An 18,005-nucleotide genomic window follows, 5' to 3' on the forward strand; every position below is an offset into this window, starting at 1 on the left:
CACTGTCCTTCGAGATAGTTGGATCATCGAAGGATTCTCTGCTAGGCGCACGGGCATGCAAGGTTCTCCACCTCGTTCAACGGGTACACGCTCTGTCTCCAGAAGGCACATCAGACTTCCTGAATGCAGAATTTAGGGCACAGCTCCACTCGCTCCTCGCCCACAACCAGGAGGCATTCGAGGGCATGGGCACACTGCCCTATACATACAGAATACGGCTCAAACCGGATGCCACCCTGGTCATTCACGCACCTCGCAGAGTCCCAGCATCACTCAAAGACCGCCTCAAGCAGCAGCTGCAGGATCTCCAGGACCAAGGGGTGCTATCCCGGGTCACGGAGCCCACGCCATGGGTCAGCTCCATGGTGTGCGTTAAGAAGCCCTCTGGCGAAATCTGGATCTGCATCGACCCGAAAGACCTGAACAACATCATGAGGGAACACTATCCCATACCCAAACGGGAAGAGATCACGAGTGAAATGGCCCAGGCTAAAAGTTTCACAAACCTTGATGCCTCGAAGGGTTTTTGGCAGATCCAACTGAATCAGTCCAGCAGGAAGCTGTGCACCTTCAACACTCCTTTCGGCAGGTTCTGCTATGATAGAATGCCGTTTGGCATCATCTCGGCATCCAAGGTATTCTACAGAATCATGGAACAGATGATGGAGGGCATCGAAGGGGTGCGCGTCTATGTCGACGATGTCATCATCTGGTCCACCACACCACAGGAGCACATCAGTCATCTCCAGCGTGTCTTTACCCGGCTATGGGAACACGTCCTGCGCCTCAACCGAGCCAAGTGTTCTTTCGGACAAACTGAGCTAACGTTTCTGGGGGACCACATATCCCGGTCAGGAGTGCGTCCGGATGCGGACAAAGTGAGCGCCATTACAGCCATGCTGCAGCCGGCAGACAAGAAAGCAGTGCTACGCTTTCTAGGCATGGTCACCTTCCTGGGGAAGTTCATTCCCAATTTTGCCTCCCACACAACGGCTCTTCGCCACCTAGTAAAGAAGTCCACGGAGTTCCAGTGGCTGCCGGCACACCAGAAGGAATGGGAGGAGCTCAAAATTAAGCTCACCACAGCCCCGGTATTGGCGTTCTTCGACACCTCTCGTGATACGATGATCTCGACTGATGCCAGCCAGTCCGGGCATTGGGGCGGTACTCCTGCCACGGGATGACACTGCATCATGGGTCCCGGTTGCCTATGCCTCGCGGGCCATGACCCCCACAGAACAGCGCTGTGCGCAGATCGAGAAGGAGTGCCTGGGTTTGTTAACCGGCATAGACAAGTTCCACGACTATGTGTATGGTCTCCCCCAATTCACAGTGGAAACCGACCATCGCCCCATGGTCAGCACTATACATAAGCACCTGAACGAGATGACCCCTCGCCTCCAGCGCATTCTGCTCAAGCTCCGGAGGTACGACTTCCAACTGGTCTACACCCCGGGAAAGAACCTCATCATTGCGGATGCCCTATCCAGAGCAGTGACCACACCGCCCGATTCGGAGGGGTTCGTCTGTCAAGTCGAAGTGCAGGTGGCCTTCACATCGGCAAATCTGCCGGCTGATGATTCAAGTCTGGCCCGTATTCGCCGGGAGACTGCAGCTGACACCCTTCTACAACGTGTGATGCGCCACATGACGGGCGGGTGGCTCAAAGGACAGTGCCCACAATTCTACAATGTCCGGGACGACTTGGCCGTCATTGACGGTGTCCTCCTAAAGCTGGACCGGATTGTGATTCCACACAGAATGCACAAGCTGGTCCTCGACCAACTACATGAAGGCCATCTGGGGTTGAGAAGTGCAGACGGAGGGCCCGAGAAGCTGTATACTGGCCGGGCATCAGCGATAACATTGCCAACATGGTGCTCAACTGCCCCACCTGCCAAAGGTTTCAGCCGGCGCAACCCCTGAGACACTTCAGCCCCATGAGTTGGTGACGTCCCCCTGGGCGAAGGTGGGTGTGGACCATTTTCATGCGCTCAGCAGGGACTACGTCATCATAATTGATTATTTTTCAAATTATCCAGAAGTCATACGCCTACACGATTTGACATCGTCCGTTGTCATCAGGGCACGCAAAGACACCTTTGCTCGCCATGGCATTCCGCTTACTGTCATGTCGGACAAGGGGCCGTGTTTTGCAAGCCAAGAATGGTCTTCTTTTGCTGCTTCGTATGGCTTCACACACGTGACGTCCAGTCCTCTGTATCCCCAGTCAAATGGCAAGGCAGAAAAGGGCGTTCACATCGTCAAGCGGCTCCTCTGCAAGGCTGCTGATGCCGGTTCGGATTTCTGCTTAGCCCTGCTGGCCTATCGCTCGGCCCCACTAGCCACTGGCCTCTCACCAGCCCAGCTGTTGATGGGTCGCGCCCTCAGGACCACTGTGCCATCCATTCTGGTCCCTACACCCAACTATGCTCCAGTACTGCAAAGGATGCGACAGCAGCGTGCTCAGCAGAAGGTGACACCTGACACTCGGGCAACTGATCTTCCTGCCCTGGCGCCTGGAGGAAACGTCCGCATCCACCTACCAGAGGGTGGCTGGTTGGCAACTGCCAAAGTTCTCCGACGCGTGGCTCCCCGCTCGTTCCTGGTTCACATGCCTGATGGCTCCATTCGCAGGCTCAATCGCCGGGCTCTTCCCCTGCTTCCACGCTCGCTACGTGATCATACACTGGTGCCACGCCCTCCTGTTGTTCCTGATGTCAACTTCGTGGAGCTTCCTGCCACCATGCCCATTCCTCTGTCGCCTGTGGCCAGGCCCATTCCTCAGCCGGTGGATCCTGACCCTCCCTTGAGGCGGTCAACCCGAATTTGTCGCCCACCTACTAGGCTGGACTTGTGAGCCTGTATGAACATTGGACTCACGAACATATTATACAGCTATGTTAATATGTTTCTCTTTTTGTCGTTACAGGAGTTCCTTTTGATGCTTGATGTTTACACTTGTTTTATTTATGGTACAACCTCGTTGCTATGTTGCACCTGACATCTTCCTATGTATATAGTTTAGCCTCATGTTCATGTTGTAGATATTGCACACACACATTCAGCTGCACTCAGTACACATCTATATTTATTTCCACATAGGCACATATTCTTGTAAAAAAGGGGGATGTCATGATATTCAGATAAACATCATGGTGCAAACATACATACACACTGATGGACAGATCAATGGACCAATCAATACACACACAACATCACAGCCAAGAACATACACACTATAAAACGGGGAACACGACACTTCCCGCTCATTCCAGCAGGAGACAGCTCAGGGCACAGAGCTCATAGCAAGCCACTCAGACATTCACCATGTGCTGAGTGCTTCTCCAAGATAGTGTTAGGGCTAGGTCCACAGGTTAGAGGGTAGTAAACGAACCACAGTAACCAGTTTACAGATGTTAATATTGTTAGCAATAAAACTGAGTTGTACCATCTGCAACCGTGTTGGTTCGTCTATGTAGCAGAGCACCCAACACGACAGCTTGTATTCTGCTTAGTTACATCTTCATAAACATGCTTCAATTACTGCTACCGTGTTTTGAATGATGTACATGATAATCAAAATAACATTCAGAAACCACAAACTGCCACCATGATACATTCCTCTTTTAGGTGCAAGGCTCGGTGACACAATAATGCAAATCCATTATTTGAAGGTAAGACTATATAAAGGGAATTCTCACTAAAAGCTAAGTACAACACATTTTACTGCAAGTTCTGCTGCTCATAGACTGCCTAACAAGTCATGAGACTCGTCCATCATGTCTTGTTGGAGTGGTAGTGATTGCTAGTAGTTTAAGATATGTTTCCTTAAATATGCATGCACATCATGGGCGGGATTCTCTGACCCCCCGCCGGGTCGGAGAATCGCCAGGGGCTAGGGTGAATCCTGCCCCTGCCGTGTCCCGAATTCTCCGCCACCAGGGATTCGGCGGGGGCGGGAATTGCGCCACGACGGTCAGCGGGCCCACCCCCGGCGATTCTCTGGCCCGCGATGGGCCGAAGTCCCGCTGCTGTCAACCCTCTCCCGCCGGCGTGGATTAAACCACCTACCTTACCGGCGGGAGCAGGTGGCATGGCGGGCACCGGGGTCCTGGAAGGGGCGTGGGGTGATCTGGCCCCGGGGGGTTCCCCCACGGTGGCCTGGCCCGCGATGGGGGCCCACCAATCCGCGGGCGGGCCTGTGCCGTGGGGGCACTCTTTTTCTTCCGCCTTCGCCATGGTCTTCACCATGCGCAGGGATGACGTCAGCAGCCGCTGACGCTCCCGTGCATGCGTGGACTTACGCAGGCCGGCGAAGTCCTTTCGGCCCTGTCTGGCATGGCGCCAAAGGCCTTCCATGCCAGCCGGTGGAGTGGAAACCACTCCGGCACGGGCCTAGCCCCTCAAGGTGAGGGCTTGGCCCCGTCTCCGCACCTTTGGGGCGGCCCTACGCCGGAGTGGTTCCCGCCTCTCCATCACGCCGGGCCCCCCCGCCCTGCTGGGTAGGGGAGAATCCTACCCCACATCACAACACCATCAACCAGGAAGGTAACTTGATTTTGACCATAAAAACCATATAAATACAATGATTACAAAAGTAAGTCAGAGGCTGGGAATTCACCTTCTGACTCCCCAAAGCCTGCTCCCATCCACAATACAATTTAAGGTTGGATCTGAGAATCCTCAGATGTACAGATTTAGGTCATATTTTAAGGAGCTGGAAGTTTGCCAGTCAGTCATATGACACTAGCAGAACAGATTATTTCTGCTTCTGCAGTAAAGAACCCTTCCATCAGCCAGAAGGTACAGAAGTCTGAAGACCCGCACATCCAGGCAAAGGAACAGCTTCTTTCCCACAGCTACTAGACTCCTCAATGACTCCCCCTCGGACTGATCTGTTCCCTGCAAGAACAATATTTGCGACGCTCTGTGCTGCTCTGTCTCATGTATTTGCTTTGTTTGGTCCCTTGTTCCGCACTGTAACCAATCACTGTTTGTCGATGTACAATTTAGCAATGTACTCTGTTGATTATTCTTTTTGTCTACTATGTACGTATTGTGTACGTTCCCTCAGCCGCAGAAAAATACTTTTCACTGTACTTCGGTACATGTGACAATAAATCAATCAAATCAAAATCAATAAATCAAAGAAATATTGGGGAAAGTGCTGAGGGAAAAGAAAAAAAGAAAAATAATTAGCGCCTATTAAAAATTAACGGAAATTAAAAACCAAGATGGCGTCGGAAGGTGGCAGTTTAACATGGGGCCCTGAACAACAAGAGTTCTTGAAATGCTGTGTGGAAGAGCTCAAAAAGGAAATGAAGAAAGAGCTGTTGGCCCCGATGCTACAGGCGATCGAAGGGCTAAAGGAGGAACAAAAGACCCAGGAGCGGGAGCTTCGGGTCGTGAAGGCAAAGGCAGCCGAGAATGAGGATGACATACAGGGCCTGGTGGTGAAGACGGAGACGCATGAGGCACATCAGAAACGATGTGTGGAAAGGTTGGAGGCACTGGAGAACAACGCAAGGAGGAACAACCTGAGGATTCTTGGTCTTCCTGAAGGTGCGGAGGGAGCGGACGTCAGGGCATATGTGAGCACGATGCTGCACTCGTTAATGGGAGCGGAGGCCCCGGCGGGTCCGTTGGAGGTGGAGGGAGCATACCGAGTGATGGCGCGAGGACCGAGAGCAGGAGAAATTCCCAGAGCCATAGTGGTGAGATTCCTCCGTTTTAAGGATAGAGGAATGGTCCTTAGATGGGCAAAGAAAACTCGGAGCAGTAAATGGGAGAATGCGGTGATCCGCGTTTATCAAGACTGGAGTGCGGAGGTGGCGAGAAGGAGGGCGAGCTTTAATCGGGCCAAGGCGGTGCTTCATAAAAAGAAGATAAAATTTGGAATGCTGCAACCGGCAAGACTGTGGGTCACATATCGAGGGAGGCACCACTACTTTGAGACGGCGGATGAAGCGTGGACTTTTATTGTGGAAGAAAAACTGGAATGAGCGGGTTATTAAAAAGAACATTTGATCAAAGTGGTGGGGCGAATGTGGGGGGCGAAGAGGGGGGTTAAAAAGGGGGGAAAGAGGAGTTTTATGTACTAATCCTGCGATGTGGTAACTTTTCTCTCTTCCACAGGTGGTGATGGGGGGAGGAGGGGAGGTGGAGGAGATGGGGCGTTGGCCATTGGGGGTGGGGCCAAGGGAGAAGCGCGGGCTTGGTTCCCGCGGTATGATAATCATGGCGGGAATAGAGAAGCAGGAAGGAGGGGGCGTCGCACGGTGCGAGCCGAGGTCACGGGGGGAAGCCGAGGTCGGCCAGAGTTTGCTGACTTCTGGGAGCAACATGGGGGGAGTAATTACGCTAGCGGGGGATCTAGCGGGGGGGGGGTGGGAGGGGGGAATTACTGGGTTGCTGCTGCTGGGGAGAGGGGGGAGCTGGTATGGGAGGGGATGGGCAGGGGGGCACCGCCTGGGGGAGATACAGCTGCGTGGGAACTGGGTGAGGAGCTGGAAAAAGGGGATGGCTAATCGACAAGGGGGGGGTGTAGGAAGCCCCCCAACCCGGCTGATCACGTGGAACGTGAGAGGGCTGAACGGGCCGATAAAGAGGGCACGGGTACTCGCACACCTTAAGAAACTTAAGGCAGATGTGGTTATGTTACAGGAAACGCACCTGAAACTGATAGACCAGGTTAGGCTACGCAAAGGATGGGTGGGGCAGGTGCGAAAAACAGGGGGGTGGCTATATTAGTGGGGAAGCGGGTAATGTTCGAGGCAAAGACTATAGTGGCGGATAACGGGGGCAGATACGTGATGGTGAGTGGCAAACTACAGGGGGAGACGGTGGTTTTGGTAAACGTATATGCCCCGAACTGGGATGATGCCAATTTTATGAGGCGGATGCTAGGACGCATTCCGGACCTAGAGATGGGAAAGCTGATAATGGGGGGAGATTTTAATACGGTGTTGGAACCAGGGCTGGATAGGTCGAAGTCCAGGACTGGAAGGAGGCCGGCAGCAGCCAAGGTACTTAAAGATTTTATGGAGCAGATGGGAGGTGTAGACCCGTGGAGATTTAGCAGACCTAGGAGTAAGGAGTTCTCGTTTTTCTCCTATGTCCATAAAGTCTACTCGCGAATAGACTTTTTTGTGCTGGGAAGGGCGTTGATCCCGAAGGTGAGGGGAACGGAGTATACGGCTATAGCCATTTCGGATCACGCTCCACACTGGGTAGACTTGGAGATAGGGGAGGAAACAGGAGGGCGCCCACCCTGGAGAATGGACATGGGACTAATGGCAGATGAGGGGGTGTGTCTAAAGGTGAGGGGGTGCATTGAAAAGTACTTGGAACTCAATGATAATGGGGAGGTCCAGGTGGGAGTGGTCTGGGAGGCGCTGAAGGCGGTGGTTAGAGGGGAGTTGATATCAATAAGGGCACATAAAGGGAAGCAGGAGAGTAAGGAACGGGAGCGGTTGCTGCAAGAACTTTTGAGGGTGGACAGACAATATGCGGAAGCACCGGAGGAGGGACTGTACAGGGAAAGGCAAAGGCTACATGTAGAATTTGACTTGCTGACTACGGGCACTGCAGAGGCACAATGGAGGAAGGCACAGGGTGTACAGTACGAATATGGGGAGAAGGCGAGCAGGTTGCTGGCACACCAATTGAGGAAAAGGGGAGCAGCGAGGGAAATAGGGGGAGTGAGGGATGAGGAAGGAGAGATGGAGCGGGGAGCGGAGAGAGTGAATGGAGTGTTCAAGACATTTTATAAAAAATTATATGAAGCTCAATCCCCGGATGGGAGGGAGAGAATGATGGGCTTCTTGGATCGGCTGGAATTTCCCAAGGTGGAAGAGTAGGAAAGGGTGGAACTGGGAGCACAGATCGCGGTAGAAGAAGTGGTGAAAGGAATTAGGAGCATGCAGGCGGGAAAGGCCCCGGGACCGGATGGATTCCCAGTCGAATTCTATAGAAAATATGTGGACTTGCTCGCCCGGTATTGACGAGGACCTTTAATGAGGCAAAGGAAAGGGGACAACTGCCCACTACTATGTCTGAAGCAACGATATCGCTTCTCTTAAAGAAGGAAAAGGACCCGCTACAATGCGGGTCCTATAGACCTATTTCCCTCCTAAATGTAGATGCCAAGATCCTGGCCAAGGTAATGGCAATGAGAATAGAGGAACGTGTCCCGGGGGTGGTCCACGAGGACCAAACTGGGTTTGTGAAGGGGAGACAGCTGAACACGAATATACGGAGGCTGTTAGGGGTAATGATGATGGCCCCACCAGAGGGGGAAACGGAGATAGTAGTGGCGATGGATGCCGAGAAAGCATTTGATAGAGTGGAGTGGGATTATTTGTGGGAGGTGTTGAGGAGATTTGGTTTTGGAGAGGGGTATGTTAGATGGGTGCAGCTGTTGTATCGGGCCCCGATGGCGAGCGTGGTCACGAATGGACGGGGATCTGCATATTTTCGGCTCCATAGAGGGACAAGGCAGGGATGCCCTCTGTCCCCATTATTGTTTGCACTGGCGATTGAGCCCCTGGCGATAGCGTTGAGGGGTTCCAAGAAGTGGAGGGGAGTACTTAGAGGTGGAGAAGAACACCGGGTATCTTTGTATGCGGACGATTTGCTACTATACATGGCAGACCCGGCGGAGGGGATGCCAGAAATAATGCGGATACTTGGGGAGTTTGGGGATTTTTCAGGGTATAAATTGAACATGGGTAAAAGTGAGTTGTTTGTGGTGCATCCAGGGGAGCAGAGTAGAGAAATAGAGGACCTACCGTTGAGGAAGGTAACAAGGGACTTTTGTTACCTGCGGATCCAGATAGCCAAGAATTGGGGCACATTGCATAGGTTAAATTTAACGCGGTTGGTGGAACAAATGGAGGAGGATTTCAAGAGATGGGATATGGTATCCCTGTCACTGGCAGGGAGGGTGCAGGCGGTTAAGATGGTGGTCCTCCCGAGATTCCTCTTTGTGTTTCAGTGCTTCCCGGTGGTGATCACGAAGGCTTTTTTTAAAAGGATTGAAAAGAGCATCATGGGTTTTGTGTGGGCCGGGAAGACCTCGAGAGTGAGGAAGGGATTCTTACAGCGTAGCAGGGATAGGGGGGGGGCTGGCACTACCGAGCCTAAGTGAGTATTATTGGGCCGCTAATATTTCAATGGTAAGTAAGTGGATGGGAGAGGAGGAGGGAGCGGCGTGGAAGAGATTAGAGAGGGCGTCCTGTAAGGGGACTAGCCTACAGGCTATGGTGACAGCCCCATTGCCGTTCTCACCGAGGAACTACACCACAAGCCCGGTGGTGGTGGCTACACTGAAGATTTGGGGACAGTGGAGACGGCATAGGGGAAAGACTGGAGCCTTGGGGGGGTCCCCGATAAGAAACAAACATAGGTTTGCCCCGGGGGGAATGGATGGGGGATATGGAATGTGGCAAAGAGCAGGAATAACGCAACTGAAAGATCTGTTTGTGGATGGGAAGTTCGCGAGTCTGGGAGCGCTGACCGAGAAATATGGGTTGCCCCAAGGGAATGCATTCAGGTATATGCAACTGAGGGCTTTTGCGAGGCAACAGGTGAGGGAATCCCCGCAGCTCCTGACACAAGAGGTGCAGGACAGAGTGATCTCAAAGACATGGGTGGGGGATGGTAAGGTGTCAGATATATATCGGGAAATGAGGGACGAAGGGGAGACTATGGTAGATGAACTAAAAGGGAAATGGGAAGAAGAGCAGGGGGAGGAGATCGAGGAGGGGCTGTGGGCAGATGCCCTAAGCAGGGTAAACTCGTCGTCCTCGTGTGCCAGGCTAAGCCTGATTCAGTTTAAGGTATTACACAGGGCGCATATGACTGGAGCACGGCTCAGTAAATTTTTTGGGGTGGCGGATAGGTGTGCGAGGTGCTCGAAAAGCCCAGCGAATCATACCCATATGTTTTGGTCATGCCCGGCACTACAGGGGTTTTGGATGGGGGTGACAAAGGTGCTTTCAAAAGTAGTGGGGGTCCGGGTCGAACCAAGCTGGGGGTTGGCTATATTTGGGGTTGCACAAGAGCCGGGAGTGCAGGAGGCGAGAGAGGCCGATGTTTTGGCCTTTGCGTCCCTAGTAGCCCGGCGCAGGATATTGTTAATGTGGAAAGAAGCCAAGCCCCCGGGGGTGGAGACCTGGATAAATGACATGGCAGGGTTTATAAAGCTAGAGCGGATTAAGTTCGTTCTAAGGGGGTCGGCTAAAGGGTTCACCAGGCGGTGGCAACCGTTCGTCGAATACCTCGCAGAAAGATAGATGGAATGGAAAAAAGAAGGCAGCAGCAGCAGCCCAGGATCGGGAGGGGGGGGGGGGGGGGAGGGGGGGGGGGGAGGAGGAACCAGAAGAACTCTCAGGGTTGTTAATATATACTGTATAATATGTATAGGTCGCTGCGACAGATAATTATATATTGGACTGTTAAATTATATTTTTGGAGAGTGTTACTTGTGATAAGGCAGTTGCCAATTAGGGTTAGTTTTCATTTTTGTTATTTATTATTTATTCATTTTTTGTTTATAAAATAGGTCATTCTCATTTGTGTTGTTATAATATTGTGTAAAGGATGCACAACGTACTGTGTTGGTTGACCAAAAATTTTCAATAAAATATTTATTAAAAAAAAAAATTAACGGAAATTCTTTTCACTTCTATACTTAATAATAATAATACAGTAACTTCATTGAAGCCTACTTCTCGATTTATTTTAATTTTATCCATGTCTAGAGACTGGCATAAGTATATGGAAATTGCTCAAAAGTGTAGAAATCTGATACTGCAGTACATCCAGCATTGCTGGACTCAGTAATCCTGAATGGGTTCTTGAGTGAAAAGTTTCAGACCTATATTTTAGTGACGATACTTCGATTCCCTGATTTTAACTAGGGCAGGCAAAAAAAAACGCTGCAAAGAATTCAGTGTGAAGCTCAGCTCATTTTACCTTAAGTGTCTCAATTTGAGTAGTACTTGTCCATCTTCCTCCTGAAACTGGGAGTGGGAGTGACATCATGGCCGGTGCACAAGAGCAGTAACTGCGCAAGGATACTCCTTCCTGCCCCAGGAAGAGTTGCGGTTAGCAACTGAGGTTGAGGTATTCCTGGAGGTTTGATTATGTGATCTTTTGGCCTTGTGATATCCAATTACATGGCATCTGCAATTGTTACTGCATGTACCTTATAAAGGTCAGGCCTCCTGCAGTTGACAATCTTTGTGTCATAATATCCACTCATGTATATAATGAGATGCAGACAGGCAGTGATTGACACACAGGATAACCAATGAACACACACGACACAGAACAACCAATCACCAGACAGGACACCACCACTATAAAGCCCACAGGGCATTAAGACTCTCTCTCTCTCACAGGAAACAGCTATTGAGATAGTTAGAGTGCACAAGCCAGTGAGCACCATCTCCATGTGGTAGAGAGCTAGTCTGGTCAAGCCAGTAGGAGGTTATCAGTTAGATTAATAGAGTGTCAACCCACAGCAGATTATATACAGCAATCAGCAAGTTCAATAAAGCAGTGTTGGACTATCTCCTGTGTCGGAAGCCTGTTTCTCGTTTCACTGCATCCAGTTGCAGTCAACGTTAAACCAACTCACTTAACACATCACTTTGCTCATTATTTCGCCCAACCACTATTGTGCAGATGTTCCAAGAAGCAGGAAGCCTACCTCATCAAGAGAAGAAGGGTAACTAAGGGCGGAAAAGGAGACAACTGAAGATGGCAGTGTGGTTCAAAGGGGAGAAAACAGACGTGGGTCATTTATTCCATCAGTAATCAATAGTAACTCATTGAAATTGCACGATATTAATGCTAGCAATATTCCAATCCCTCTCATACCCAATAGTAATAGAATAGCCCACTGGTAGTTCATATGTATCCGGTTGTAATCAGTGTCATTATTGTACAATTAGTAATCCTACAACCGGCTGATATTCATCCCTTAACTAAGCGAGAAACCATCTGCACTGCACAAGATTTGGTCAGAGAACCGAGTTGACGCCACTTTTAGCGTACCCCTCATCTCTCACTTTCTCCATGGATTCTGTTCAGGATCTGGACAAAGGTGAGAGCTCAGAACTGAGAATCTCAGTAAGAACCAAACTTAACTTTGGCTTCCACATGTCAATACTGACTCCAAGTCCTCGCTTGTACTCTTTCCACCACCACATCACTCACTCCCCTGCCCCCGACAAGCTGAAACCTCTTACACAGAGTCAATTTATTCAAACATCACACCTCTTTCTGCCTCGTCTCTCTCTCTCCCCAATACTCCACAATGTTTCTCCAGCAGCCACATCAATTTCTGGTTAACCCTAAAAAGAACAAGTTCCTCAGACACATGCTTAATTTTTTTGGATAACTTTTCCTCAGACACCTGACTAAAATTGTGGTGGTGTCTGCTGTCTAGTGGAAAATGTAATTGAAGCACAGGAATTAAAATGGCGAGTGCCTCAGAGTGAACTCTCTGTAGTTCCTCCCACCCCCAACTCCTGCCTGCCCTTGGTTGAAATTGAGCCTAATGTGTTGTAAAATCTTCTCTCAAAAGAATATTTGTCTTAGCTGGAGTTTTGAGCCAAAACTAGGATGCATTGCACAAACCAAAGCAACAGCTATGAACAATAAGCTCTTTATGGCTCCCTATCACAAAACACAATACTCAAGTCATCCCTGTTGGAAGTGGAAGAACAAAATATGCAACATTATTCTCTTGCCATCAGTTGACTCAACTGTCCCAGGTTTCACATTATTTTCAAACTGCAATACTGTTTTCAGCTTAAGTTTGAAAAATCAAAATTGGCATAAAGGCCTAGTGGCACAGCAAATAGATATACTGCAATTGGGTATCCTGGTGTTTAAAGCTGCATGAGGCCAATAGAGAAGCCAGCAGTGTTAAGGCAGCTCTTTGCAAACATTAAAAAAGGTAAAAAATTAAATTAGAGTTACCCCAGACTATCCAATGTTTTAAGATTTCACTTTACCAGCAGGAAGCTATCGATGCCAAATGACACACACCATGGATTTCCAATTCCACAGCACCCCACACCTATGTAACCCACCTCTGTTAATGTCCAGTATATAGATTCTGGTTATTTATACTGCTTTACAGTTAGAGTCCCACACCCATCCATGACTAGGTGTTACGTGATAATGCTGATAATGGTAAACAACGACTGCGCACCTCAAATCTTCAGTCCACAGGATAAGAGATGCTCTCAGTTTTGACACCCCAGGGGCAATTCTAACCATTTTCACCTCCACCTGTTGGAAACTGGGCATGAAGGTAGTTAGAATGGGGAAAATACAGAAGAATAATGGAGAAGGTAATAGTGTGAAATAAAATCAAAGCAATGTTAAAGAAAGAAATAAAGAGATGGAAAGATTGAATTAATTAAGAAAGAGAAAGAAAGACAAGATGGAAAACTAAGGTGAAAAAAATTGTAAAGGTTTCTAAGAATCACTTACTTTCTGAACTGAAAAGGTTGTATGGCTTTGCAGGAACATAAACCTCATCATTACACTGTTAACAAGCCCAAGTTTTCTGTGGTAAGTTTAATTCTGAAGTATTGCACAAATGCAACAAATTCTTGAGCCTCTTGAGTGGTTGACCTCGAGCTACGACTTCACGAGGCAAAAGGCAGAGTGCGTAAATCGTCCAGCAGCTTGTGGCAACGCACGGGGTATCTCTTCCTCATATTGAATTGCTGGATGATTTACACACTAATAAAGGCATTTGCATGAAACTAGCTTTTATTTTGCATGAAGATTCTGGACCAATGTCTAGTTTTTAAAATACAATTTGTGACCAGTCCACACACCGGGTATAAATTTGAGTGTGCACATGGAGTTCAATAAACAAGTAAAATTTTCTGTCAGACCGCACTAAATAGTTCACTTATTAAATGAAATAAAATTTCCAATGATGTTAAATAATTGACAATACAATTAAGTGCTGTTTAGAATAGTTCCTAGATTACATGCAATATTTAATTATCTCAATACTGCATCATACGATGCATGATTAGATCATCTGAGCTGATTTAGTTATTGCACCTAATCAATAGAGTTGTTATGCAACAAGTCACTCAGGAAGTCTGAGTTGCTGTGGCAACTTTTATGCATATGTCACAGTCTGGAGCAATGAATGGATATGGTAGAGGTTCCACTGTTCTTTCCATCACATGGTTGACCAGGAATCTCTCCCACTCTTACTGACTGTCATTATCATGTGTTGGAAAGATTTTCAGGTTGATACTCAATCTGTTTGGCCTTGTTTGACCATCAAGTCTGTAAAGCATAAGGGCATGGCACATATAAGATTAACATGAGATTGAAAGAACAACTGGGAAAGAAAGTAATCAGAAATTTGGCTATAATTGTGAAATAAGTGGGTTTAAAAGTTCCATTGTTGAAACGTGAACTTCCATATGCGTCACCGCCAGCAGCATGATGAAAGATGATGGAAAAATGCTATGGAGACAAGTACAGCATTCATCCCCCATGGGAAAAAAAGGGATAAATTAACAGCTACCTACCACCACAGTTTACAGTTGTGACGTGGAGATGCCTGCATTGGACTGGGGTGAGCACAGTAAGAAGTCTTACAACACCAGGTTAAAGTCCAACAGGTTTGTTTCAAACACTAGCTTTCGGAGCACTGCTCCTTCCTCAGGTGAATGTTCCTTACCTGAGGAAGGAGCAGTGCTCCGAAAGCTAGTGATTGGTACCAGTCTACAGTTGGACAGAGCTGTGTCTCATCTTGAACCCCTTACTGTATATATGTACATAGTTCTTGTAGTTAATAAATGCATTCAGTTAATCCACTTTAGACACCAAACACTTCATCAAGCCCTACCAAACAGTATCCAACGTCTTACAACAGTCCTGGAGCGAAACTTGAACCTGGAGCTTCTGAGTCGTAGGCAGGGACACTACTCACAGCACCATAAGACCTCCTTATCTCATCAGTACCTTCCACCAATTCTAGCACTGGTCTCCAGTGACCTTAAAACAGTTCTGAATATAACAGTCAATAAATGCCATCGTCACAATTACATGTTCCAGGAAATCCATGTCCCATAACTGCCCTTAGCAGTCAATCCCTCGTCTCCGGTAAGCAGGTTTTCCCATTGCTTGAAGTTCCAACCCTCTTCTATTGACTCTTATAACTGAATAACATTCATGTACTCAGTACACTTTAAAGCAACTTCAGTCATAATGGTTTTTCTGACACTCATCAGGCAAACTGAATTGAGCAGATCAGTCAATTGACTACCTCAAATTACCTATTATCCGCTGTGGAAATTCCCCGTTGGAAAGAAACTATACCAACTTCTAATTTTGAATTAGTCACAATTGCTTATTTTCTTCCCTGCAGGATTTGGTTGGGATCTAAAATCCCCTTGGTGATTGCTTGTGCCATCATTTCAGCAGCTGTTTCATCTTATAGAGCTACCTCTTGACTGCATGATCGTAGTGATTAATTTCAAAAAGTTAACTTGTTCATGGAGGATTTTGGGATATGATGGACTGCTATACAAATGTAACTTTAGTTCACTTGCACAAATATAAGTGGGTCGCAAATAGTCTGAAAGAGTCGACAATTTTAGCTAACAGTTTTTCAAAGAAGCTGGAACAAAATAAAAAATAGAATCAAAGCTTAGTACCATTTTTTGTTATATAAATGAAATTTAATTCCTTGCTTATTGTTCCTCCAGCTGCAAATAGTAGTTTCATTTTTAACTCTACATCCTTTGTAGTATCAATTTTCAATTGGAACACAGAATTGCATAAATATTAACAGCATCAAACAAACAGGTGTAAAGAATAACCCACCTTTGAGCGACCTAGATAAGTGAAACTCCAGTTAGTTTCGTAAATGACAGATTCTCTCCATTGTAACATTTGCAACAAGGGGAAGCATTGACCAGGACATTACACCAGAAAGCTGGAAAGTGGAAGTCACTCACTGTCCCAACACTCCGCCGCAATCAAATTAAATCCCAAAATAATTCTTTGAGGCAAAGATTAAACAAGGTCATCCAAAACATTTCCAGCTTTCATTCATATGAACTAAATTTTTACTCACCTTATATAAGGAACTAGTGCGTCCCACAGCTCCCAATTTGCCTGTGTAATTCATAAAGAAAATATTTCCTTCTGTTGCACCATAAAACTCACACATCTTAATGTTGCCAAATCTCTCTAGAAATTCTTTCCAGACTTCAGTCCTTATACCATTTCCGACAGCCATGCGCACCTGGTGATGCTTTTCACCTTCTATCTGTAAAACAAAAAGTGTAATAGTTAAACCTATATGTACAGTCACGAAGTAGCAGTGATAAAGTATCCACGGACTTCCGGTGGTGGCGATGCAGTGAGCGGTCGCGTACAAAGCTGCTCCCGTTTAGCGACGTGCTTTTGGCCCTTTTCAGGGGAAAAAAGAGAATATTAACTTACCGGTCTCCCCTCTGCTGTGGGATGCCTGCAGCGAGTAAAACCATGCAGAAGACGAATAAAAATTAAAGCAGATTTGGCAGTAATAATAATCTTTATTGTCACAAGTAGGCTTACATTAACACTGCAATGAAGTTACTGTGAAAATCCCCTAGTCGCCACATTCCGGCGCCTGTTCGGGTACACAGAGAGAATTCAGAATATTTAGAATTCAGAATTCAGCGCCCCTCTCAAGGGCAGTGGAAAACCCAACCTTCAAGAAAAATTTCAAAGTGCCATTGAATGGCATCTGAGCAGTAGTCCCAGTTCCAGCGGAAAACATTCCCGATTCCCTGCTGGCAGCAACACTTAGAGTGAATTTGAGACAATCGCGCCCAAGATTTCAGAGATGCGCTGTGTTCATGTCCCGTGTAGAAATCCTCTGAGTGTTGATCATCACGGTGGCTTGCTCCATTTAATTCTGGTTCCACCTGAGCAGAACCCTCCTTGTCACTCATTTCAAGTTGCAGCTCTTCCTGCTGCAAAGGCAGGCTGAAACTACTCGCCCCAACTGGAATATATTGCAATGCCCCTTCTCTCCAGTCCAGGCAGAATGCTTTTAACATCCCCGTAGCCTGCTAATTGTTAGTCTAGTAAAGGGATATGTCTCATTATTGGACTCCTCTACTGTTGTTCAGACCACTGTTATTGGCGTCACTAGCCATGGGAACAGAGGATAGGCTTTATCACCTAGAACACATCTATTGATTTGATCCTCCTCCAACAAGAGGTCCCGGAGGGTTGGTTTGTGAGTATTGAAGGCATCATAATTGTCTCCTGCATGTTGGGTGTTGATAAACAGGATCCTTTCATTGTTGCCATATGCAATCTAAAAATTGAGAGTTCTCCTGTTGACATTATTGATTGGGTGTTCTGTGGCCATCTCGAAAACAATGTGGGTGCCATCAACTGCACCTCCTAAACTATAGGAAGCCATCAACCCCATACAACCATAGAGCCGTTTCTTGCTGTTGCCTCCCTGCAATCCAGGATCAAAATAAACTGGAATAAAATTGTCAGGTTGTGTGCTATTACAGGTAAACATTGAACTGTGGGAGATTTTTAGCCTATAACCTTTAGTCTGTAACTTAGATAAATTCCCCCTTAATAATGTTTGAAAAGATAAGTAGCATCTACCATAGTTGGTCTCAAGGCTGACCTACGGGGTCTTGAAAACACATTTGCCTTGAGTTGCATATTTAATATAATTACACAAACCTAAAGTATTGAATTTGATGGGCAAAATAAATCTAAATTCAGAGAATATCTCCACAATGGTCAACAATCATTCAGCAGGGAATCCAGAGTGACCATTATTGCCAACCCTATTATTGCCAACTCATTATTGCTCTTAACTTACAAGAAGCAACAACGGCATTACTGTTAGTGGCAGCATTTATGTAAAATTGAATCCTTCATATTTCAAAGTTCCACTGGAGAGCAGAAATCAGGTTGTCATC

General features: G+C 47.4%; 1 protein-coding gene across 1 annotated transcript in view; it reads right to left on the minus strand.

Annotated features, from left to right (window-relative positions):
* The window catches only part of slc27a6 (solute carrier family 27 member 6), a 106,659-nt gene that overhangs the window by 35,258 nt on the left and 53,396 nt on the right, over positions 1 to 18,005 (minus strand). The window contains exon 5 of the mRNA XM_072516853.1: positions 16,139 to 16,333. Within this exon, the coding sequence (XP_072372954.1) occupies positions 16,139 to 16,333 (195 nt within the window). The remainder of the gene's footprint in view (positions 1 to 16,138; positions 16,334 to 18,005) is intronic.

Source organism: Scyliorhinus torazame, chromosome 9 (assembly GCF_047496885.1).
Source record: "Scyliorhinus torazame isolate Kashiwa2021f chromosome 9, sScyTor2.1, whole genome shotgun sequence".
Taxonomy (NCBI): Eukaryota; Metazoa; Chordata; class Chondrichthyes; order Carcharhiniformes; family Scyliorhinidae; genus Scyliorhinus; species Scyliorhinus torazame.